This window comes from Pelophylax lessonae, assembly GCF_965119305.1.
Source record: "Pelophylax lessonae genome assembly, chromosome: 1".
NCBI lineage: Eukaryota > Metazoa > Chordata > Amphibia > Anura > Ranidae > Pelophylax > Pelophylax lessonae.
Window position 1 is genome coordinate 574772971 of NC_138768.1, and position 25242 is coordinate 574798212.

Consider the following 25242-nt stretch of genomic DNA (forward strand, 5'->3'; position numbering starts at 1 on the left):
ATCATTGGGCAGGAAGAATTGGAACTGATATTTTGTCTATCGACTAATGAAAGTCAAAGTCTTTGAAAATGCTTTTCTAGCTTTTTATTGGCTCAAAAAACTCTTTTTTGGGTCCACTGGCTTTTTTTATATAATTAGGTCATTTTGTACATCCTCAGAATGTCATTGTGAAGAAACGATAAACACCATATCTTTTTTATATGGCATGGTAGATCAAACCCACAACTAAAATTACAAAACCTCTTGCATAGATCACAGATATACTATGACCTGAATAAATAGAAACATCCACACATACAACCATTATTTTTAAAATATTATATAGTAAAAATATGGCAATTCAAAATGCTATTTCTTTGATTACAATCTGATTTTAAAATACACTATATTATCAAAAGTATTGGGACGCCTGCCTTTACACGCACATGAACTTTAATGGCATCCCAGTCTTAGTCCGTAGGGTTCAATATTGAGTTGGCCCACCCTTTGCAGCTATAACAGCTTCAACTCTTCTAGAAAGGATGTCCACAAGGTTTAGGAGTGTGTCTATGGGAATGTTTGACTTTTCTCCCAGAAGCGGGTCCGGCACTGATGTTGGAAATGAAGGCCTGGCTTCAAATACTTTTAAAAATATAGTGTATAACTAAAGGCAAAACTTTTTTTTAAGTTTTGGATAGAAGGGAGAGGGATTAAAACACCTATCAGTTTTTATTGCTGTCTATGTCCCCATCAAGAAGATTCATCCTCTCTATTTGTCCTATTTACCATTATCATTGAAACTGAAAGTAAAAGAAAATCCACAAAAGTTGTCCCCAAAAAAAAGTAATAGAGGGGGAATAATCCAATGGGTACACTAGTTCTGGTGACCTGGGGCCCAAGAGATTCCCTAAATTAGCAGGGATTTCCTCTTTCTTCCTGTTTGGCTTTGGGACAGGAAGTGAAGGTAATTCTTCCCAATGGGACAAAGATGGCAAAAGTAAACCTTACAGGGGTTATAACCCTCCCTTACTCTAACCAAAATTAAAATGAAAAAAAAAAAAAAGTTTTACCTATAGTTTCTATAGTTCGTATTGCTGGATTATTGTATATTATTGCGTGGTAAAAGAAAACGTTTTACTAACAAATAAGAGAGGTATTTTTTTTAAAAACAGGAACATCAAGCTGGATTCTAAAGGGAACCCATTGTTACAATGCCATGTTACTATGGGCATCAATGTGGAAAAGTAAGTTGCTGATACAACATGTACTGAGGTCATCCATTTGGTCACTCTGCACTTTCTTCCTGTCAGAGTTTTATTTTTCAGTTTATTTACATGCAGCTTACAATGATAGGATTAGGCGACCCTGAAATCAAATCATGTTTAGGAAAAAAAATCATGTAATGATGTATTATTGATAACAGAACTGCATTAACCACTTCAGCCCCAGAAGGTTTCACCCCCTTAGTGACCAGGCCATTTTTTGTGATACAGCACTGCGTTACTGTAACTGACAATTGCACAGCCGTAAGACACTGTACCCAAATAAAATGTATGTCCTTTTTTTCCCACAAAAATAGCTTTTTATTTGGTGGATTTTGATCACCTCTGCAATTTTTATTTTTTGCGCTATAAACAAAAAAAAGACCAACAATTATGAAAAAAAAAACAATATTTTTTACTTTCTGCTATAAAACATATCCAATAAAAAAAATGTAAAAAATCAAATTTCTTCATCAATTTAGGCCAATATGTATTCTGCTACGTTTCCGGTAAAAAAAATTCCAATAGGTGTATATTGATTGGCTTGCGCAAAAGTTATTGCGTCTACAAACTAGGGGATAGATTTATGGAACTTTTATTTTTTTTACTAGTAATGGCGGCAATCAGCGATTTTTAGCAGGACTGCGACATTGCGGCAGACAAATCTGACACTAAGTGACACTTTTTTGGGGACCAGTGACACCAATACAGTGATCAGTGCTAAACAAAATTCACTGTAACTGTAATAATGACACTGGCAGGGAAGGGGTTAACATCAGTGGCGATTAAAGGCTTAAATGTGTTCCCTGGGAATGCTTGCTAACTGTGTGGAGGATGCTTTGACTGGGGGAAGACAGAGATCCGTGTTCCTTATTAGCAGAAGCACAAGATCTTTCTTTACATAGGCAGACCGCCATTCTGCCTCTCTCTGAAATAATCGCTGGGTGCCAGTGGACATCGGGTCCACCGGACCCAATGATTGGCTCCTGCTCTGTCCAATCACGTGTGCCCCAGAACCACTGCACAAAATGACATACAAGTATGTGATTTCACATAATAGAGCCGCCGCTTCGCTGTATGAGTGAAACATTTAGGCTGGTATAGTTCTAAATGGCTTCTAAAAACATCAGTTACCAAACTCTCTGTAGTTTCAAATCTTCTGACTTTGTCAGAACAAAGTCAGAACTCCTGATGCGAATACTAGTTTTAAGACTGTAACTGAAACAATTGGATTAGCACAACAGACAATTAAAATTTCCAAAAGGAAAGGTCACCAGTGGCAGCCTACATATTTCTTGGCTTAAAAAAAAATGTATGTTAACATTAGTAAGCACACAGATATGTCAGTATTAGGATATTAATTGCTTTCTTCTAAGATACTCTACAAATGTGTCAAATAATTAAGTAGAACTGTTGTCCCTTGTTTGTTGTAGATATTATTCTTCTGTTCCATATCTTGTCAAGGGAGTTACATTCTTGGAGTGAGCATGGAATATTAAGCTTCATTCAGAACAAAAGGTTTTCATCAATATCACCTATAAAGCAAAAGAAAATTATACAAGTTATATTGTTTATGTAGAAACTAGAAAAAGTCTCCTAAAACAGGGGGTATTCCAGATCATCCCCACAATGTCTACAGTTTGTATTTTCTAACATCATTATACGTAACACCACCAATATATGTGTAATGCCCCCCCCCCCAACCTCCAGAGGCCTGGTGGTGGCACCAGAGACAGGGGGGGCCGACATTCCTCATCAGGGTGCAGTTTACTATGCATGGTGGGTGGTTTAGCAGAATATTACTCTTAACCTTAATTTATTGCTCTCGGTAACCACATAAAGTTCCAATATAATGTAGGATAGGGTAACATAACACTGACCCCCAGTAGTGTCAACAACATGTTTTCTTTAGCCATGGGCTTCAGGGACTAAAGACTTGAACTGTAGTGTTGCAGTCTCTCAAACAGGCAACACAGAGAACCTGAAACATGACTCAGCCATTTTGCAGGAGACTGAGGCTATGTTCCTCACACATGGATGACAAGGCATACTGGCAATCCAGAGCAACAGGCCAGTATGTCACTTTTTAGGACACTTCCTGCAACTGCTGGTATCAAGAGCACAATCCAGCAGCAAACAGCACAGGCAGGTGTGTCCCCTCGATAACATCTTCCAGGTGAAGGATAACTTACTGTGGAACTAACACAGTCAAACTGAGCAACATAGCTGTGTTCCACACTGACTTGGAAACAAGATTAAACGGCTTGTGGCATCATCAGTAGTAACTGTGATGGACACTGGTATCAGATCTCTTCCCTCCTCACTAACTCATGACAAAGGACTGGCCAATCTCACACCGCGCTGTCACATATGTAACATTGCCACTCTCAGCTGCACCCTTCACAAAGATTTTCCAGTTTGTGGGACCAAAATCTAGGGGCCAGCAGCCTGAGAGCGATTGTCACTGGGCTAATTAAGCAATTAACCCTTTAACTGCCGACACCCGCTCGGGGAAACTCGTAATAATAGCAATACCAATTATGATTTTAGAATAATTGTCTGTAACACACATTGTTGCCACAGACAGGTATGCTCATAGGATTTATCCTATACAGTAGCACTCTTCAAGAGACAGGTTCTTTGTTAGCTTGCATTAAGAGCTTAGGGACAAGGTTAACACTTTTCAAAATATGGCTTTATTAATGAAAAGGTCAAAGTTGGTGCAAATAAAATATTTACAGGAAAAGGGTATTTCAAAGAAATAGAGACATAATTCAGCAATAGAAAAATAAGGTAGAATTGAGGAGGAAAATCACTTGCAGTCAATGTCCTGGGTGTTATGAGAGTTCAGTCAATGAGCCAGGTGTTATCGGTTCTCAAACTTAACAGATGTTCCTGCTTTGATGGTACCATGAGAACTCTCTCAACTGGTTAGGCCTCCCCTTTTTTCTCTGGGATCAAAGGGGTGTTGACAGATGCCCCTGACCAATAAAACAGAGTGTCCATGGGCTGTCCTGGGTTTATGACAATATCAGGTCCCTCCTCTACAGACAGTTTTATACCACTATTCATATCTTCCAAGGTGTACCGGTTGCATTCTTGAAACTAATAGATTATTGTTCAGCATTGAATTTTGCATCCAGGAATACTAAACACAGGGTAGCTCAGATAAACTTGTTACCCAGGGAATATCTGACAGCTATCTTCCCTTCTATATGTGCTAGTGTGGTCATGTATGACCTTATTTCGTTTAGTATAACATTTCTCATTCAAATATTTACTTAATATTACTGTGTCATGTTCCTTTCTGAGTTTATGAATCGTATGTGGATTTGTTAAGTTTTGAATTGGGCAGAGATCTCTGATTGCCTTTTACCATCCCCATTAGTTCTGGGTATCCTTAATTGATTTGGTCATAGTTTTACAATAGGCCTGGACAGCAGAAACAGACATCCCGCCAGGACTCATTTAGCTGTTTACAGCTCTGCACAGGCCTAAGCGCTGGTTTCTGATGTCTCTGAGTTGAGATAACTGCTCTTTTGAAGTGTAAAACCTATGCATTCCATGAATTAAAGGAGGAGGGAGGGGGTAATCGCTGAGGCAATGTGTAACTGTTCTGCAATACTGTCATGGCTGATCTGTGATAACTAAACAACATGGCCGCTTGCTACAGCTTTTCGTGTGTCCAGTACATGATATCATTACAGTAACTTGGATCAGGTAGTTGAATATTGATACAAGAATGGCTGTGATCCCAAGTTTTGCAGGCTGTCAGAGTTCTTTCAGCATACCTGGGAAGTAATTCTTGATGCAGTATAATAGGAGTAAGAACTGCACTGACTCCTGTAATAGCGACATAATGCTTCTCAGCCTCTGCCACGGACTGCGAGCACATATTAATCATGTTATGCATATGTTTTCTTCTTTCTTAAACAGCAACAATAATTTCAGCGGGTACTTAATTCAAGACAGGACCAGCAATTCCCACTGGCAATAAGTGTCACGGCCATCACTGTGTGACAATGGCTGTAACTGCAAACTTAGATATCTTCACAAAAATGCACATCTCAAAAGATACATAAATGGTTATCACTTTTTCTGCACATTCTCTTTCCCGGTCTGGCATACCAGCTTCAGACATCAGTGTTGCAAGACACGGGTTTGACTCTTCCCACGGCTGCGGGACAAATGGGCATGCCTAGCCCGACTGACAGTGATAAAGGGGTAACGACCCTCAGTTGCAGCCCCACCTGTAGTAGCGGTAGATGCAGGCACTCTGATCTCCTCAGGGATGATGGGTGCTGTGGGCACTACCTGATCAGGGCCAGTGATGGCTGCAGAAGACTCATGATGAGCAGTGGCAGTGGGAACCAACACTTCCACTGCAGTGGTGGTAATGCTGGCAGGTGCAATAGTCTCAGACAATGTAGGATCGATGCTGGCCAAAACAGACACACTGGAATCAGCAGCAGCAGGGGGTGGACTCAGTTTCTTGAACAGTTGCTTAACCACGTACCCAGTCTATCTTCATAACTTGGGACAGCAGTGGTGGATAAGCGGCTACTAGAAGTAATTCCCTGCAACGGTAACACCGACTCCAGGGGCGAAGAAAAATAGAAAAACCAGAACATCACCTACATAAGATTCCCATGGCTGCAGAACTTTGGGAGATGTATAGTGTTATCTTCCCACGAGGCAGCAGCCGAAGGCCTGTATCAGTAATAGTATCTCCAGAGGCGAAAAGACTGGCAATAACTCTCGGATCAGGCTCAACTGAGGCAGGTTGGATGAATTTGGACATTTTATTCACACTCAGCACCTCTTTCCTTCCGCTACAATCTGACTTGCAGCACATGTTGCAGGGATGGCTGTGCATACGACTGTGTTTCTTTCTTCTGCTAGGGGATTGGTCTGGTTGCTCTTCAGGAACTTCAGCGCCTACCTCTTCCACCAACATGTCAAAAATCTTCTGGAGTCTGCCTTAACCCCGTTAGGCACTGGCGTAAACTGACAAAAGACCAGGCTGATACTCTCCCAAGAGCAAAAAGACAATTTGGTTCTTCCACACATGGTTCAAAAGGACAATAGCACAGTCTCTGAGACACAGATTTTACTTGCCACTTTCCCACGGAGACAAATTAAATTCCTGTGTAGTTGCAATCCATTGCTAGGGGTGACCACAGCAAAAATAACATTGAGCCCCACATTAGGTGCCAAAAATGTTGCGCCCCCAACCTCCAGAGGCTTGATGGTGACACCCAAAGAAAGGGAGGGCCGACATTCCTCCTCAGAGTGCAAGTTACTAGGCATGGTGGGTGGTGTGCAAGGTAGAAAGATGGGCGCCAGTCACTTTTATACTTGAACAAAGATATGTTTATTTCTCACAACAGGAAAAATGTGGGAGACAGGGGTAGGGCACAGGACACCCTTAGTCAAAAACAGCAGCAGACTTGAAGATTGGCAGACTCCTTCGACAAAAATGTAGAAAAGGTAGACAGCAGTACAGAAAAAGAACTTTTAAGCTGGAACCAGCAATCTGTACTTTGTAACATAAGCTGTCTCCTATAGCAACAATATTCAACTCACAGAAGGTGTAGGAACTCTCTGGATGATTCCATCTTGACGCTTTCCCAGGCTCTCCATGGATCCCTGGTCCATGCAAGAGTAAACTCTGGTACTTCATCTCAGGTCTCCATCCTTTCCTTCATGCTTCCAGGTAGTGAGCAGGCTCTCCTTTGCAAAGCCTTGAGTACATGGCTAGGCCTCAGGCTTCAGGCCTACCCAGCAGCAGCTGTTGCTCACACACCCACCCACTCAGAAAAAGGACACAGATCACCTGACTTCCTCTAAATAAATACCTTCTCCCAGGGACCAGTATGATTGGCTCAGAAAAGTATGAATATTCATAACCTAGACTTACTGCAATTCATCACACTAGTGCCAAAGGTAACAGTGCCACCTATTGACAAAAGGGAGAAACCACAGCTAAACCAGCCTTAGGAAGAAAATCCAATGATCACAAAGACTACAAATTAGCCAGGCTAGCTACTACTTAGCACAGCTAAATTTATTAGCAGCCCTGTTTAGGACAAGGGTGCTACATATCGAATAATTGTGCATGTTCTGTAAAAAAGGATAATTTTCTGGCCTCTCTTGGCCTTTTATACCCCTTTTTGTTTTGCTGTTGTTTTGTTTTGTTTTGTTTGGTTTGACTTTGTTTTTGTTTAGTTTTTGTTTGTCTTGTTTTAATAAATGAAGGGCAACACGGAATTGACGGGCAAACTGAGGGTTTATCTTACTGCCAGTTATGATTATATGTTGTGGGAAGGTATATAAAGTTAATGTAACTTCCTGTGGGAGTTTATGGGGGGGCAGTGAAGATATAAATTACTTTTTAGGATGACCTGTTTTTTTCTGTATGATGGACTGGCTGTTATGTATTCATTTTTTGTTCCGCTGTATGCCTCTTTGTGTTCTAAAATAAAGTTATATTTGAAAAAAAAAAAAAGGATATTACCTGTATAAATGTTGCTGCAGCAGTCCAAAAGAAGGGGGCTTGTTATGTAAACATATACTGTAGTAAACATTGTTAACTGCCACAGTGCATCGTCATACTGGTAGGACCATCCATGCTAAGAAAGGTTCTCAGCTAAGTTTGGGACTAAGCATTGGAATAACAATCCTATTACGCAAAAAAAAAAAAAAAAACTGTTGTGAGGCCTAAACCAGGAGACCAATGTTCTTCATGGATTGTGATGCTGTGTAGTACGATTCAGTGTTGTAGCATGGGAACTGGGTTCGTGGATGCTGGTGAAATCATGGGAAGTAATGTCACTCATAATGATGATGTCACCCTGAATGAAGCTGGTGGGAAGGGACAGTATTTTGTAGGTAATGGAGACACAAATACAGAGTGCAGGTACCCAGATAGCAAATATAACTTGCCACAAATTTGTGGCAGTGTTGAATTGTAAGTCTTGTTATCTTGCTGCACATTTTCACTGGCAAGTTGTACATTTGCAGAGCACTTGAAACACATGTTCTAGCGGAAGCTTTTCCAATTAGTAGCAAATTTGCGTGGCAAGTCTCTAGCAACTAGCAACTTGCAGCGGTGAGTCTACAGCAAGAGATCTGCAAGTCACAGCGACCCCCTGTGGTGAGATGACTTTTGCACAACAATACTGAACTAGAACGTGCAGCAGACTTGCATAATGTTTGCAAAGAAAGTTGATCTGGAGTCATGCAATTGTAGGACTTTTTGCAATTTTGCAACAAACTTGTGAAGCCTGGCAAGTCTAGCAGTAGCTTAGCAACCCATTTTCAAACTTGGAGCTCAATTGCTTACTGTTTGCGTAGGTGTCAGTAAAATAAAAGCAATAGCAACTTACACAGTAGTCTGAAGATAATGGCATAACAACATATTCAAAAACATCTTCAAGATAATCAAAAACCACACAGCTCCAGGGAAGGCATCAGAGTAAGCCCCGGTTCACACTTGTGCGTGTGCGGGGTTCGCATGTAATGTCGGAGCGCACTGCTCCGACATTACATGCAATCGGCTGTGCGGTGCGAGTTTAGCCATACTTGTGCGATCCGATCCTGTGCGAACTGCACGATCGCACTGCGATATGCGATCAAACTGGGGGTGTCGTTAACATTACATTGACACCCCCAGCGCATCGCATATGGCAGTGTGAACTGCCGGGGGTGCGTGTGCGATGCGGGAACAGGCTGCGGATTCGCAGCCTTCCCGCATCGCATAAATGTGAACCGAGGCTCAAGCCCAACAGAGATCTGAAGCTTGGCACCAGCCAGCTCTCACAGACAAAGCCAGCACTGGTGTACTTGAATCAGCTCACACCCACAGGAGGGCTGACAAGCCAACACAGGACTTTAAATATCCCACGATGCTACAAAACAAGGCTTGAGAAAAGGGCAAATTGAAGGAAACAAGTTTATTTTCTGCTTCCACAAGTGCTCCTGTGTGCAGTGCTCCTGCAGGTGTGAGCTGCTCCTAGTATTCCATTATCTGTATGAGCTGAATCTTCTCCTAATACCCATGATCATGATGCTGTGGCTGGTGTGCTGTGTGATCCTGGATGGATGTCATTCCCTGGCCAATTGTTACCTTATGCTCCTTGCTGCCGATTTAGTACTTGTCATGGAGATTTTATTTTTATTTTTATCCTTTTCTATTTTTTGTTTTGTTTTTCCTTTTAAATTTAAAGGTTTATTAAAGCTGTGGGGACTGGTTCACCTTATTATATGCTTTAGCATATTGTAGGCACTTTGCAAGATCTTTACACAGGCAGACCAAATGGCACTTGGATGCTGGATCCCCCATGTGTTGTCAAGTAGACCTATACACTGTTCAGTTCTAGGGTAGGTGATAAGCAAGCAACGTTATTTATAATGTCCTTACCTGCCTCCAGGTTTGTAATATCTAAGAGAAGTTGGACAGAGAACACCTTCATCACTCTTGGCCTGTTATAGGCTCAGACATGCAGAATGCTTCTCGACTTTTCCCTCTGACTCTGCTCTATATTATGAACTGAAACAGAGAACTGACAATTTTACCTCCTTTTCTCACAATCCTGTGGACTCCTGGACATGCACAGGGAATGTCATTTTCCCTGTTTCCCTCCCTCAGCAGCTCAGCAAAACCATACCGGATGAGGCAGAGGTGCCAAGACATGTGATCTGCCGCCAGATATACATATTACTTATCCTATTGTTGCCAGAGAACTGCTGTGTGAGCATCTTTGTTACCAGTATTGATATCCTTCCAGCTGTCCACCCATGTCACCCATCCTAACCTGGACTTCACTGTGAAGGACACTGTCTGTGAGGATAACACAAACAGCTGCTGGTGTCCCTTACTCTTTACTGGAATAGTGATTTTTCTCTAGTGTCTGTTTCTATGGAGCATTCTGGGCTTTTATAAGGTGAGTGGCTCTACTTTTGTTTCTGGTGCTATAATTGCCAGTGGGTCGTGGATTGCTTAGAGCCAGCACCCGTCAGTTGGTGGAATGGCAATGGAAGGCTTGGAGAGGAGTGGTTGAAACTATTGGCAGCTTATAGAGATTATGCTGGTGCTGCCACCTAGTGCCCTGATTGAGTCACAGAGACATTGATTTAAAGGAGTTGTAAATTCAGAAGGTTTTTTTTTTATCTTAATGCATTCTATGCATTAAGATAAAAAGCATTGTGTGCAGCAGCCTCCCCAGCACCCCATAATACTTACCTGAGGTCCATCTCTCTCCAGCGATGTCCACGAGTGTCTTGGCTGTTCGAGAATCTCCCTCCTGATTGGCTGAGACACAGCAGCGGCGCCATTGGCTCCTGCTGCTGTCAATGAAAGTCAGTCAGCCAATCAGGAGAGAGGGGAGGCGGGGCCAGGCTGCAGCTCTGTATTTGACTAGACACAGGGAGCTGTGACTTGGCTCAATATTGATATATATCAATATATAATATTGATCAATATTATAGTGACTTTCTTTGCATGCTAGAAAGTCACTATAATATTGATAAAATTGCACTAGCCACCTATAGGCACTAGCATATGATCACAAGTGTCACTAGTAGTAGATATTTTGCACTATTAATTTTGAACTAGTCTTTTATGTTTACATCATAGCAATGCGTCACTTGAATTTTGCACTCTGCACTTTCTATTGTTTATTCGTCATGAAATAATTTGTTTAGCACTGTTATTGCTCGTGCATTATTTTGCAACAATTTGTTTTAGCACTGGTATTGCACAGTCACTTCACCATATACTGCACATTTTTTGGACATGTTGTAAATATTTTAATTGTCTTATTGTGATTAATATTTTTTTGGTGATTTTTAGAATATTATTTAATACACATAGGTTTTAGTGAATATTTATCAGCGCCCTTACACTTTTTATATTCATATATTTTAATTGTTGTCACATTTAAAACTCAAGAGGCAGCAGATAATAAGATTAAATTATTTAATATCACCTTTAACCAAGCACCTTCACACCCTTTTTATTTCTTATACTGCTGCAATACTTGTTGAAGGCATAAAGAAAGGTGATTACTGTGGACACCTTTCCCTACATCAGGAGCACTGTGGGAAAACCACTGGCTCATTTGTTTCACCAGTAATATACAAGTTGTCCAATACTTTGTACAATTTAAGGCAGAAATTAGAGACATCTTTTACACATAAACATTACCATCTTTGATTCCAAAACAATGGCACCATTCCTGAAGGGAAATGTGTTTATCATTATTTGTGTTGCAGCCCTGTAAAAATGCCGTCACACAATGTTCCATCGGAATCAATGGGGCACGAAGTGCAGAAAGTTCTGACCTTGTAAGCAGCCTGCAATACAATACAGAGCAAACAAGACGCATGAAGAGCTAACAATGATATTTTGTATCATCTATATGTTTGATACTATGAGAAGGCGTCTAAAAAAGAACAAACAAGCAAGAGTAGATTTGATAATACTAATAGAAGAGTATACCAAAGATGATGAGACATAAAAAATGTTTTGTACTTCGATTAAAATGTTTGCCCACTTGCAGAATGCCAATGTAGTGTGTTTTAGGGTAAATGAGATTCAGAAGTTGTTGTTGTTGTCATCATATCATCATTTAATTTGTATGCCATTTAAGGTAGATGAAAACTATGCTTTTGAAGTAGGCAATAGGCACGCAGGAAGTGACGTCATTCCACTACATACACCTGGAAGTGAGAGATGCACCCGGAAGCCCGGGGAGTAATCAGACTAGCACTGTTGATATACATGTAATAATAAAAGAATATTCAGCGCTGGACTTAATATTACCATATGAAGGACTAGCAGCTAAGCACTCAAGGGCAATCTAACAAAAACACCTCCTTAAACATGATGATAAATAGTGCAGCGCAATCCTGATGGTAAATCAACAAAAAAGTCCCAAAGAATTCAGGTGTCAATTTAAATAGAAAGGATGAACTGTCCCCAGTGGTTAGTGGTCCTAGAGCAAATTCATGCAATTCAGTGTCCACACGGGTGCTCACGAGATCCCAACACCTGACATCCACTGCCGCTCACCTTATCTTTGAGACCCTGTAGGGTCAACCAACATATCACATCAAGGGGTTTGTATATACACCATCACTCCTCCTCCCATATTGGTATAAATATGAATGCACCTCCAATCCACAGGGATAACAGAATTCCATAGGCAGATCTTCAAACCAGAGTATCGGTGGTGTATGCAAAAAGAACAAATGATCTAAACGCTCTCTGTATAAATCAGTTCTATACTTTATTAGTAAAAAGTTACACTCACGTTTGGAAGGTAAGAATCAAGCATTAATGCAGAGCTTGCGAGCGAACGTGCATCATATAAGCCAGACCGGGAGGAGTTCAGAGACGGCCGCGGGTCACGTGACGTCCCCCGTATGCGTTACGTCCAAAGCGGGCGGGACTTCTTCAGCGGGGGTCACGTACCCTATTGTGGGCCCGATTATGTACACAACAAACACTCTGCCCCACTTCCATTAAATTGGGGCGGAGTGTGGACCCTGAATTGCATGAATTTGCTCTAGGACCACTAACCACTGGGGACAGTTCATCCTTTCTATTTATATTGACACCTGAATTCTTTAGGACTTTTTTGTTGATTTACCATCAGGATTGCACTGCACTATTCTTTATACATATTTAAGTGATCTATTCCTGGTGCAAGGCTGTGTACAATGCAATGTTAGTGGTGACTTTGCTTTATTAAATGTGTTTTAATAAATTAAAGGTTTTATACTATTTAAGTGTTTCCTTTTTATGGTAACAACTATTCCTATGTGTGGAGCATATTGAAAGGAGAGAGAACAGCAGTGGGCCACCCCTCCCTTAAAGGGGAACAAACATATTCCTTACCCGCATAAAATATGAGGGTCAAAGACAGTTGTCTGGTGAGTTTTCCCAGATGAAGGTGATGACACACTAAAGCATAAATCATTATATGGAGTAATGAAGCACTAAAGATATTAGACGCTATCTTTACCTGCTTTTTTAAATAGATAAGCACATGACACTTTGGGACTTATTGTTTCTTGAATAGCAAAGCACGCAACGCTTTTGGCATTGTTTTGTGGCACTTTAATTCTAGGAACACTTTATATTGATGTTGCACTTTGATACATTTATAGAGTATATATTAATTGATTCTGTATTACACATCATTTTGACATCCTTATTTTTGATATGTGGTGAGTTTTTTTTTTTAATTTATAATAATTTGACAGTGTATCAGTTAACCACAAGATAATATAAAAACACCTATAGCTGGATAAACTGTATAGCCTGGGTTAAGTATTTTTTAACATTGTATATCTTTCCAGGCACTGTTAGCACATGCACATTATGCTGTCCTAGATATACAGTATGTTTATTTTAGGATAAGATCTGGATCCTTTGGGTCTCTAGCCCAGGAAGAAATCAGCATATAATATATAGAAAGTTGGAGAGGTACAGTATCTCACAAAAGTGAGTACACCCTCTCACATTTTTGTAAATATTTAACCACTTTACCACTAGAGCATTTTGCTGTCTTACGTCTGGGCCACTTTTTGCGATTCGGCGCTGTGCAAATTTAACTGACAATTGCGCGGTCATGCGACGCCGTACCCAAACAAAATTTACGTCCTTTTTTTCCCCACAAACAGAGCTTTCTTTTGGTGGTATTTGATCACCTGTGCGATTTTTACTTTTTGCGCTATAAACAAAAAAAGAGCGTTTATTTTGAAAAAATAACAATATTTTTAACATTTTTTTATATGAAATTCCCCCCAAAAAAAGATGTAAAAACCAATTTTTTTTTAAATTTTTGGCCAATTTGTTTTCTGCTACCTATGTTTGGTAAAAAAAAATCGCAATAAGCGTATTTTGATTGGTTTGCGCAAAAGTTATTGCATTTACTAACAAAGGGAAAGATTTTTGTCATTTTTGGTGTTTTTTTTTTTTTAACGAGTAATGGCGGCGATCTGCGATTTTTTTGCGGGACTGCGACATTGCGGCGGACAGATCGGACCCTTGACTGACATTTTTGACCCTTTTGGGGGTACCAGTGACATTACTGCAGTAATCAGTGCTATAAATATGCACTGTTACTGTAAAAATGACACTGGCAGGGAAGGGGTTAATTTTATTGGAGAGGGAGGGGTTAATGTATGCCTGGTGCTTACTGACGTGTGGGGGGGGGAGGTGACTGTGTGAGATAGTGACAGATCGGATGTCCAGCTATGCTGAACAGTCCGATCTGTCACTCCCTGTCACTGAGGAGATCCGCCCGCCTGTGCAAACTGGATTCCCCGACGATCGGGGCAGAGCAGCGGCGATCGCCGCTGCTCCTCTCCTGGCCCGACTCCCGCTGTGAATGAAAACAGCGGGAGCGCGCCTCCGGCGGCACGCGAGCGCCGCCTACAGGGGAGGAGTCTGGCGACGTAGGTCTACGTCGTCAGACGGGATCGTGCCACTTTGCCGCAGCAGTACTACGGTACTCAGCGGTAAAGTGGTTAATTATATCTTTTCATGTGACAACACTGAGGAAATGACACTTTGCTACAACGTAAAGTAGTGAGTGTACAGCTTGTATAACAGTGTACATTTTCTGTCCCCTCAAAATAACTCAACACACAGCCATTAATGTCTAAACCACTGGCAACAAAAGTGAGTACACCCCTAAGATAAAACATCCAAATTGGGCCCAAAGTGTCAATACTTTGTATGGCCACTATTATTTTCCAGCAATGTTTAATCCTCTTGGGCATGGAGTTCTCCAGAGCTTCACAGGTTGTCACTGGAGTCCTCCTCCACTCCTCCATGAGGACATCACAGAGCTGGTGCATGTTAAAGACCTTGCACTCCCCCACCTTCCGTTTGAGGATACCCCACAGATGCTCAATAGGGTTTAGGTCTGGAGACATGCTTTGCCAGTCCATCACCTTTACCCTCAGCTTCTTTAGCAAGGCAATGGTCATGTATTTTGCGGCTCTCTTATAAAAAAAAAAAAAAAAAAAAGAGAGCCGCAAAATACACCCACTGTCTCACGGATTACAAAATCACTCATGAACATACACATAAAATAGCCTACATAAAATATGCCTATGTGTATGTTCATGAGTGATTTTGTAATCTGTGAGACAGTGGGTGTATTTTGCGGCTCTCTTTTTTTTTTTTTTTTTTTTTATAAATGTGTATGAATCTTTATATACAAATAATTTTTTAATTCCATTTCGTATTTATTTCCTATTCTATTGCATTTTTATCCTGTCATGGGATTTTATAGCTCAATAAAATTATTGATTTATTTTATCATTATGGTGCTGCTGTAATGATAGGCTTTAGGAGAAATTCTGGCAGGCAAATGGGTGAGTAAATGATTACTAGCCACTGTTGATTTATTTGCTCCCTTATTCCCGGGCAGTACAGTTTGTGAGGCTTGGAAGCCGTGATCTAAAGCACAATTGTATAATTATTTAATCAATTTTATGATATTTGTGGCTGTAGTAGGAGATTTCAGGAGTATTTCCAGTAGGCAAAGGGAGATTAAGTGGCTTTGTGTCACCGGTGACATGTGTGTTCCTTCCTGTTCATGGCCAGTACTATCGTGCAGCTTGTGTTTATGTGCAGGGAGATCAGCGTGTATGCTCCTGTTGCCTGGAAACCTCCTAGCCAATCACCGCTCTCTTCCTCCTTCAAATGCGGGTGCTGTGTGCTCCTCCGTACGCCGTTGAGGAAGTCCCTCCGCTTGGGACGATACGCGTGCGGAGGGAGGGGCCGTGACGTCACCCGCTGTCTCACAGAGGAGTCAGCTGTATCAGCTGTGTCCTCTGATGGAGATTTTTCACTCTGTGTGCATTTTGACTTCTTTTAAAGTAAGAGGCGCTTTCTTTTTACTAATAAATGAGTTAATACATACTTCACCATGTAGTATTTCTATTGCTTTGTCTGAGTTTGCTTCATGAAGAGAAAGGATTGCCTGTGTCCCTTTGGATTTGTGGATTTCCATATGTGAGCCATCCATCCATCTCCAACCAGGCTTTATCTGTCTTTTGTGTGGAAGTTTCAAAGCGTTTATGACCCAGTGTATGGGTCTATTATTGAGGTGAGAGGCTAGTCTACTTGGTGGTGGATTTGGACACATATTCTAACACTTCAAAGTTCACGGACTCTTTTCAGCATACTTCCATCTGCACGGCCCCTTCCTGCATGGACTTGTGTCTTTTATACCCTGCCTCAGTTAATGATTAACTGCATACAAGCTGAACACTCAATACTTTGCATTGTAGCAAAGTGTCATTTCTTCAGTGTTGTCACATGAAAAGATAAAATAAAATATTTACAAAAATGTGAGGGGTGTACTCACTTTTGTGAGACACTGTGAGTGTTTAAATTAGAAGAGATAGTCAATGTTAGCAGAAAAATCTTTCAGATGGATATAACACATGCATAAAAATGGCAATAGTTGTAGTATGTTGTAGGAGGTTTGGGTACTTTTGAAACATACCTGTACAATGTAAATGCAGAGTTGATAAGTTATATGGAAATATTTAGATAAAAAGTCTTCCATTCCAAATGCAGTGGTAGAGAAGGGGTCATGTTAAATGGAATCTGTTTCATGGCACCTATTTGACCGGTCTACTTCCAAAGGCAGTTGCCCTCTCCTGCTCCTTGGACACAAATAGTGCCATATGAGTGTCATAGCTTATAGTATGGGTCAGACAATGGAAGCATCTGCAAGAGTCTTTTCTTTTAAACATTTCGCATAGGTGTAAGAACTTAGTTGCTAATACTCATTGAAACCACTTAATAATTGCCCTCAGAAGAGATCCAGGGAGCCCCCCCCCATGTCATGATCGAAGAATAAGCACAATTCTTACTGTCATGGCATCTGGATAGCATGAAAAAGGTAGAACGTTGCCTTATGGGATACACGCTACAAGAAAGGCTTTGCATATTAGAACCAGGGAGCTACTGATGCAATTGTGGTGGGTTACATTTATATGATGCCTATATGTATGCACTAAGTTTAAATCCCATCAATGATTTTCTATAAACATTTTATCCCATATGAAAAAAGAGAAAATAGTATATATTAGTGTAAGAAATAATTTCAAAAATAATTATACAAAATACTGTAATTTTTCTGAAAAGTATCAATGTCAAGAATTAGTTTTAAACAACATGAGCAATCACAAATGGGCAAACATCTGAAAGATATCATTATATTAAATTTAACGTGACATATTTTTATGGAGTACATGGGTGACATTGATCCCTGTGTTATGGAAACATACCTGTCTATAGAATGTTGATCAAGCTGGTTAAATTGCCAATGTACAGGATACACATACATATGATAGTTTTTCAGAAAATCCTTCACCAAGAGTTCAATGTTATGATCCCCTTCTTGCAGACGTTTCTCATTCTCATAGATTTTCTTAACCTATTTTAAGAAACCATAACTCTGCTTATTCCATCACAAAACTTTTAAGGACTATAGTGGATTAAATGGAATTGTATAAAGCTTTGAATAAGTACAGTATGCACAGTATTTGTCCATGCAGCCTTTTACAAAAATGCCACTATGGTGTACCTTGTGTATCTGACAATCAAAGTGTATCTTTTTTAACACCCCCCTCTCAGTATAAGAATACAAATGGGCCAAAAAGAATGAAAGAGATTGACAACTGTTTTGTTCTATCACATTTGTGTCAGTGAAGTGACCCCGTCACATAGATGGTTTGAGCAATATTCCCTCAGATTGGTGGTCAGCGGAGAAGAACCCCCTTATTGGTATCTGTGGGATAAGGACTCCTTACTTTCATTATAATGCTTGTCTTAAACTGGGGTCAGTTAAGAAGTGCCTTTTACATTACTGGTCAATGCAGTGCCCTCTCACACTGGTGGTCATTGGAGAAAGCCCCCTTACTTTGGTGGTCAATGAGAAGTACCTTCTCACAATTGTGGTTAGTGGAGAAAGCCCCCCTTACACTGGTGGTCAGTGTGGAAGAGCTATTTACATTGGAGATCAGTGAAGAAGTGATCCTCACGTTGGTGGAGGAAGTATCCCTTTCATTAGTGGTCAGAAGAGAAGGACCCCTTACATTGGTGATCAGTGGAGAAGTATAAGAATAAAATCCGCGCTTAGGATATAGAGGATAGTAAAATTAAAAAAAAAAAAAATGTGCTGGCTGCAGCCCACCTCTAAAACTATAATCCAGGGATATATAGTTAAAATGAATGTAAGAAAGTGAGCGGTAGATGGCGCTGCCTGCATAAACAGCTGTGTGTAATACATATAATACAGTCCTAATAAGCAGAGTAAATGTGATCTCAGGCAATATGCTCTATAAATAGTTAAAAGTTTTAAACTTCAAAGGACACATACATATAATCATGCGAATAAAGTGAATTAGTGCTAAAAATGGGCTAAAACCTGTTTTTCTACACCTGTAGATAAGTTAAAGTGCTCAAGTGACTGTGCAAGGAGGGAATAGCCCCAATGGTGGGCTCAACTCCCTCAGAAGAGAGAGAAAAGTGAAAAAGTTAATCATGCAACTCAAGTGTGCAGTGAAAAAATTGGAAAAAAAGGGAGAAAGTTGCTATAACCAATCGAATTGTGAACAGTGCGGTAAAAACGCACTGGTACAAAAGATCACATATAAAGTGCTGTAGAAGTAGTTATGGCTAACAGGTAGGCCCAATCAGGGCGTGCAACAGATACGTGGTGATAAAGTGTATGCGATGCGATTCACCAAAATCGCATACAAACCAAGCCGCTCAACTAAAGTGCTGTATAGTGCGGAAAAAATATATTATGGTGCTCAGTTGGATACACAGGTACTAAATGAATAAATATACATATATAAAATGCTTAAAACCGACAAAGGGGGTTAAGTGGCTAAAAAAAGATAAAAATATGCGATTAAAAATTCCAAACGCACAGACGCTGTAACAAATGGGGGATACCAAAATCTAAAATCCCACAACACAGATTCCTCAGAGAAAATGTCCAAAGTACATGAAAAAAACAGATTTAAAACAAAAGTCCTTGGAATGTTCCCAAATACCGAAAAAATTACTTCAGTACCCCTGATTGGGCCTACTTGTTAGTCATAACTACTTCTACGGCACTTTATATGTGATTTTTTGTTCTGTTCACAATTCGATTGGTTGTACCAACTTTCTCCCTTTTTTTCCAATTTTTTCACTGCACACTTGAGTTGCATGATTAACTTTTTCACTTTTCTCTACGTCTGAGGGAGTTGAGCCCACCATTGGGGCTATTCCCTCCTTGCACAGTCACTTGAGCACTTTAACTTATCTACAGGTGTAGAAAAACAGGTTTTAGCCCATTTTTAGCACTAATTCACTTTATTCGCATGATTATATGTATGTGTCCTTTGAAGTTTAAAACGTTTAACTATTTATAGAGCATATTGCCTGAGATCACATTTACTCTGCTTATTAGGACTAATATTTATTACACACAGCTGTTTATGCAGGCAGCACCATCTACCTCTCACTTTCTTGCCTTCAGTGGAGAAGTATCCCTCAAACTTATGGTCAGTGGGGAAAGCCCCATACCTATTTTCAGGGCAAAATAGAAAGTATTCAAAGCCAGGGGCCTCATCGAGTATTGTTAAAAACAGCACTTTTCTGCAAAAGAGGTAACCCTTTATATTGCTATTTTAGAATTTGAGGATACTAGAAAAAATATATTACTTTAAGTGAAAGTGCAGTTATACTTTACATTGGTCCAATAAATACCATGTTGAATTTAGGAAAGTGTATTTTTTATGTTACAACATATACTTTGCAGAGCCTCAGGTTTGTTTTTAACTGATATAAAAGGGCTGCATTTACATCATCTATGTTCAGTGGTAAACTCTATTTGAGCTATGCAATGTGCAAAACCTGTGTTCATTATTTAAATAAAATTCTTACCTTCCCATGTCATCAAAAATCTCAAATGTAAAAAATTCATGCGTTGTTTCAATATTTAATGAAACAGGGTTAAAACTCTCCAGGAAATTTATTTTGGGCTTAGATAAAGTAGTGAATCGTATTGTATGGTGGAGGAACACTGATGTAACCAGTAGATTAAGAGGGTACAGAAATGATAGTAGATACATGCCATTAGAGCAGTCTTTTTCAACAAGGGTGCCTTCAGGTTTCTTCCGGGATACCTTGGAAAAATGCCTAAAAACTGGCCAAAAATCACCTTCTAGCCGATGACGTCCTAACAACCAATGACGTCATTAGTTGATGAGGAGGATATTGGGCTTCTGCACGGCATCCTTGTTTGCCCCTCCCTGCCCTTCTCCATCAGCACTGATGTAACATTAGCTGAATGAGGGAGAGCAACTGAGGGAGAAAGGAAACACTGGAATACTTTGTCAGTACCAGTTTACAAAGGTGTATTTGCTTTGTAAGAATAAATCACATTTAAAGTTGAGGGTCCTATGTGTGTTGATGTTGCTTTGGTATGTAAAACCTTTAGTTTAGTTTTTATATTTTGGAATGGGGTGCCTTGAGATGTTTTTGAGGATTTGCCTCAAGATTGTTCATATTTTAACCACCTAAGCCCCGGAGGATTTGGCTGCTAAAAGACCAGGGGGTATTTTGCGATTCGGCACTGCGTGACTTTAACGGACAATTGTGCGGTCGTGCGATGCTGTATCAAAACGAATTTGGTGCCTTTTTTTTCCCACAAACAGAGCTTTCTTTTGGTGGTATTTGATCACCTGTGCGATTTTTTGATCACGCGCTATAAACAAAAAAAGAGCGTCAATTTTGCAAAAATAGCAATATTTTTCACATTTTTTTATATGAAATTCCCCCCAAAAAAAATGTAAAAATCAAAATTTTTTAACATTTTCGGCCAATTTGTTTTATGCTACCTATGTTTGGTAAAAAAAAATCGCAAAAAGCGTATTTTGATTGGTTTGCGCAAAAGTTATCGCGTTTACTAACAAAGGGAAAGATTTTTGTCATTTTTGTTGTTTTTTTTTTAACGCGTAATGGCGGCGATCTGCGATTTATTTTGCGGTACTGCGACATTGCGGCGGACAGATCGGACCCTTGACTGACATTTTTGCCACTTTTGGGGTTACCAGTGACATTTCTACAGTAATCAGTGCTATACATATGCACTGTTACTGTAAAAATACACTGGCAGTGAAGGGGTTGACTTTTTTTGAAAGGGAGGGGCTATGTGTGTCCCTAGGGGCGTGCTTTCTACTGTGATTGGCTGTGGCTTCAGATGTATGAAGAGTGATCAACGGTTCTACATAGTAGAACCGTATGATCATCCTTCATACACAGGGGAGAATGACAGGCAGCTTGTTTACACAAGCCGCCTGACTTTCTCCCTCTCCCCCGCCGATCGCAGAGTGACCGGCGGACATCGGGTCCGCCGGTCACACGTGCGGGGGGGGCCCGTGACCACGCGGGAGTGGGAGCGCACCTCCGGCGGCGCGCGCTCGCTCCCTAGACCCTCACAAGCTAGTGACGTAGCCCTACGTCACTTTGCCTGTGAGGGGCTGACCGCCGACGTAGATAGTCGTGCGGCGGTCGGCAAGTGGTTAAAGGGTGACGTGACTGAAAAAAGGTTGAGAAACACTGCTTTAGAAAACCAAACAGGCTAATTTGGCACCTGCTAGAATTGCACTATATTGTATGATGGCTCTGGAATCTTCACCTGACAAATTTTTAATTGTGTTTTAATAGCAAGCAATGAAAAATGTCCTCCAGTCCTCCTATGTATAGATAATACCTTCTTCCTATGTCATTGATAGCTACAGAATATGTCTACTCAACTGCATTATATGTCCACCTTAGCATCTTTTGTTGATTGGAAACATCACAAAATACATATCATGCTTTTGGCAATAGGATAATCTCACCTTGTTTCTCTGCTTCTCTGAGAGAAGGTCTGGATTTTCCAGACACCTTTCATACAGTTGCATAAGAACATTTTTTAGCCAATCTCTCATTCTGAAGGGAAAATGAGCAAGTTCATAGTCTGTACATGGCGGGATATCTAAAAAAAATGTAGAAATAAATTAGACCAAATAAATAGTTTAGTACATATTGACATGCTCAAACATAAATACAATTCATAACACTTGGCAGAGCTTTGTAGAATAACTGCCTGTCTTATTAAGTTATTTGATTTAGGCTCTTTATTTGTGCTCTGATCATGTATTTATTTCATATTATTAACCTGTGAGATAATTCATGTTATCCTAAACAATGTCTGCACTCATGTTTTGTTGGCTGAACCCAACTGAAAAAGTACAACCCTGTCATTATCAATAGAGCCTATAATGGTACAGTAAAATTCCTTTGGCTTGGCTTTATGTGACAACGAAATGTCATATTTCTTCTCCAGCCATGTAAACAGAGTATGTTGACAAGCATAGACACGGTATACACTCATGGCTTTATGAACAAACCTATTGAAAATAAACAAAATGACGCTGTATGTGTCTACATATAAAAGCCCACCTGTATTCAATTTTAAACTTTAAAAAAACTTTACCAAGATGCCTGCTATTAGATTTTAGCCAGTAAAGCATCTTGTGTGCTTCTCTGATTTAGTTTTACTTAGTGTGACCTGATTTTCCCTGGCTAAGGCTGGACATAGATGGTTCGAATCTCGACCGGTTCAGCAGAAACTGGACGAGATTCAAACCTTGCATGGGCAGGCTGATGGTACCAAGTTGATTAATTGATCAACCTGGATACAACCAGCCTGCTGAATTTTACATACTGTACGTTCATTGCTAGCAGCTGGTATAGCTGCTAGCAATAATCACTGTACTTTCCCGGTAGGGACGGCATTCCTCCCCCCACCAGGAGAATACAATGGCTGGGCAGGAGGGATTCCCCTGTCAACACTGTCCATGGTTGCAGGAAAGAAATTTGCTCTATGTATGGCCTGCCTTAGCTAAGCTAGCTGCCCTCCACCTTTACTAGCTGCACTTAACATAGGCATTGCCCTTTGAACAAATATACTAAAGGTTGAAAGTTCTAGAAAAGATAAAAGTACAAGCAAAAAGGCAAAAAAAGCAGAAAAACAAATAACATTTTTGTGAGATGCTTTGAAAACTTTAAATTTAAATAAATTATATACATTCAAGGTGCATCAAAATAGATGTATAGTTAGTTTTCTGTTCGAAAATTAAAAAAAAATCATTTGTCAAAGCATTTTTCTTGCCATCTAATTTCATTTGAAAGCACTTAGAATTTCATTCAGACCTGCTTTTGATTTATGGAATCCCAGATGTATTAAATAGGTTTCATTACAGTATGTATCATATTCACAGTTAGATTTTTGTTTGTTGAAAAAAAAATGTAAATCCTGTGCCTTCTGGTTTTCCCATCATTACTTTCAAAAATGAATTTCAATTTGACCCCACTAACCATTATAAAATCGAACAAACCTTCTGAAAATTGAAATTTTCTAAATTCAAGGTACAAGGCAAACTTGTTTTCTATAGAAGGTAGCCACAGCCTGAGTAGCAGGTTGTAAAGAAGGACCCTTGGTGTCTGTATGGAAATAGAGGTCCACCATATCCCCTGGACAGTTGACAGTGCTGAGTCCGAGCAGAACCACCAATCAGCAGGGAATTTGAAGTTTTCAGAGCTATAGGCCTGAGTCAGCAAGAGGAGTGATGAACCTCTACAGAGAGACCACTGCTTCCACACAGAGAGCAAGTGTCCTTTTCTGCAGCATGCTGACAGGGAACAGGCTTTTCCAAATAGGCTGCTTTCTAAAGTAATCAAAGACTTTTAACCTTTGGTTTTGCTGCACCTAATATCAGAGGCATAACTAGAACCTTCAGGGCCCCGGTGCAAGAAACCATGAAGGGCCCTCCAGACCCCAGGCAGGGGCCCTGTCCTTCAAGCCTGGGGCTCTTCTCACTGATCCTGGGGCCCTTTACTGTCATTGCGGGACCCTTTCACAAGTTCTGCAGTGGGCCCCCTTCCTGATATCTTGGGGCCTCCCCACAGTGGTGGAATGCCAGGGCCCAGTCCAAGTGTGACCTTTGCAATCCTGGAAGTTCACCCAAAGGTGTCAGCAGTTTTTATTTTTTGGTATTTAATTTGTATTATTTTTTATCGTTTTATTTGATTTTTTTTACAATGTCACTGACTATGACTCTGTCCATTCAGAAAAGGAAGGAGCTGGTAAATTACATATTTACCGACCCCTTCCTGGTTCTCTATTGTGACACATCCCCTGCAGCAGCCAGCAGGAGAGGGGAGGGAGCACAGTGGGGGGGGGGGACAAGGGGGGCACACAGGGGCCCAGAGACAGCCGAACACAAGTGAACTGGATAGGAGGAGTGGTGGGTGCAGCATACAGAGGAACCAATCTCTTCCATTTTCCTCCTGCAGCTACAGGAGAAAAAAGGAGGACAGTAATTTCTCTATATGCTGCCCCCACCACCTCTCCTATCCAGGTGTACAGGGGAGCCGCACAGGCCCCCTGGAGCATGGGGCCTGGTTGCAATTGCAACACCTGTAGTTACGCCCCTGCCTAATATTTAGCTATAATACCCACTCGAGTAACAGAGCCTTTTTCTCCCTAAGGGCTCTTTCACACGGGCGGTCCGATCAGATCCGCCTGTCAGTTTTTTAGGCGGATCTGATCGGATCCTCCATGCAGCTCTATGGGGCAGCGGGTGTCAGCGGAGGTCACCTCCGCTGGCACCCGCTGCCATCCGCATCCGATCCTGTGCTGAAATCTGGACGGATGGAAACCCTATTTTTCCATCCGTTCAGTAATCGGAGCGGAGCGGATCTGATGAGAGCGGACAAGTGGTCCGCTCTCCTCCGATCCCCCATAGAGGGCAGCGGGTGCAAAGACACCTCCCTCTCCGCTCTGCAAGCGGAGACGGAGCTGTCATCTGCCCGGCTCAGCGGGGATCGCGGATCCATCCCCGCTGAGCAACACGGATC

The 25242-nt window shown here is 40.8% G+C and overlaps 1 protein-coding gene across 1 annotated transcript in view; it reads right to left on the minus strand.

Moving 5' to 3' along the window:
* Window positions 1–2552: 2552 nt before the first annotated feature.
* SPARCL1 (SPARC like 1) overlaps window positions 2553–25242 on the minus strand; it is a 64108-nt gene continuing 41418 nt past the window's right edge. Inside the window, exons 8-11 of the mRNA XM_082272637.1 lie at window positions 22179–22315; window positions 17565–17713; window positions 11449–11597; window positions 2553–2776 (exon numbers count right to left, since the gene is read on the minus strand). Of these exons, the coding sequence (XP_082128763.1) occupies window positions 2748–2776; window positions 11449–11597; window positions 17565–17713; window positions 22179–22315 (464 nt within the window). The 3' untranslated portion in view covers window positions 2553–2747. The remainder of the gene's footprint in view (window positions 2777–11448; window positions 11598–17564; window positions 17714–22178; window positions 22316–25242) is intronic.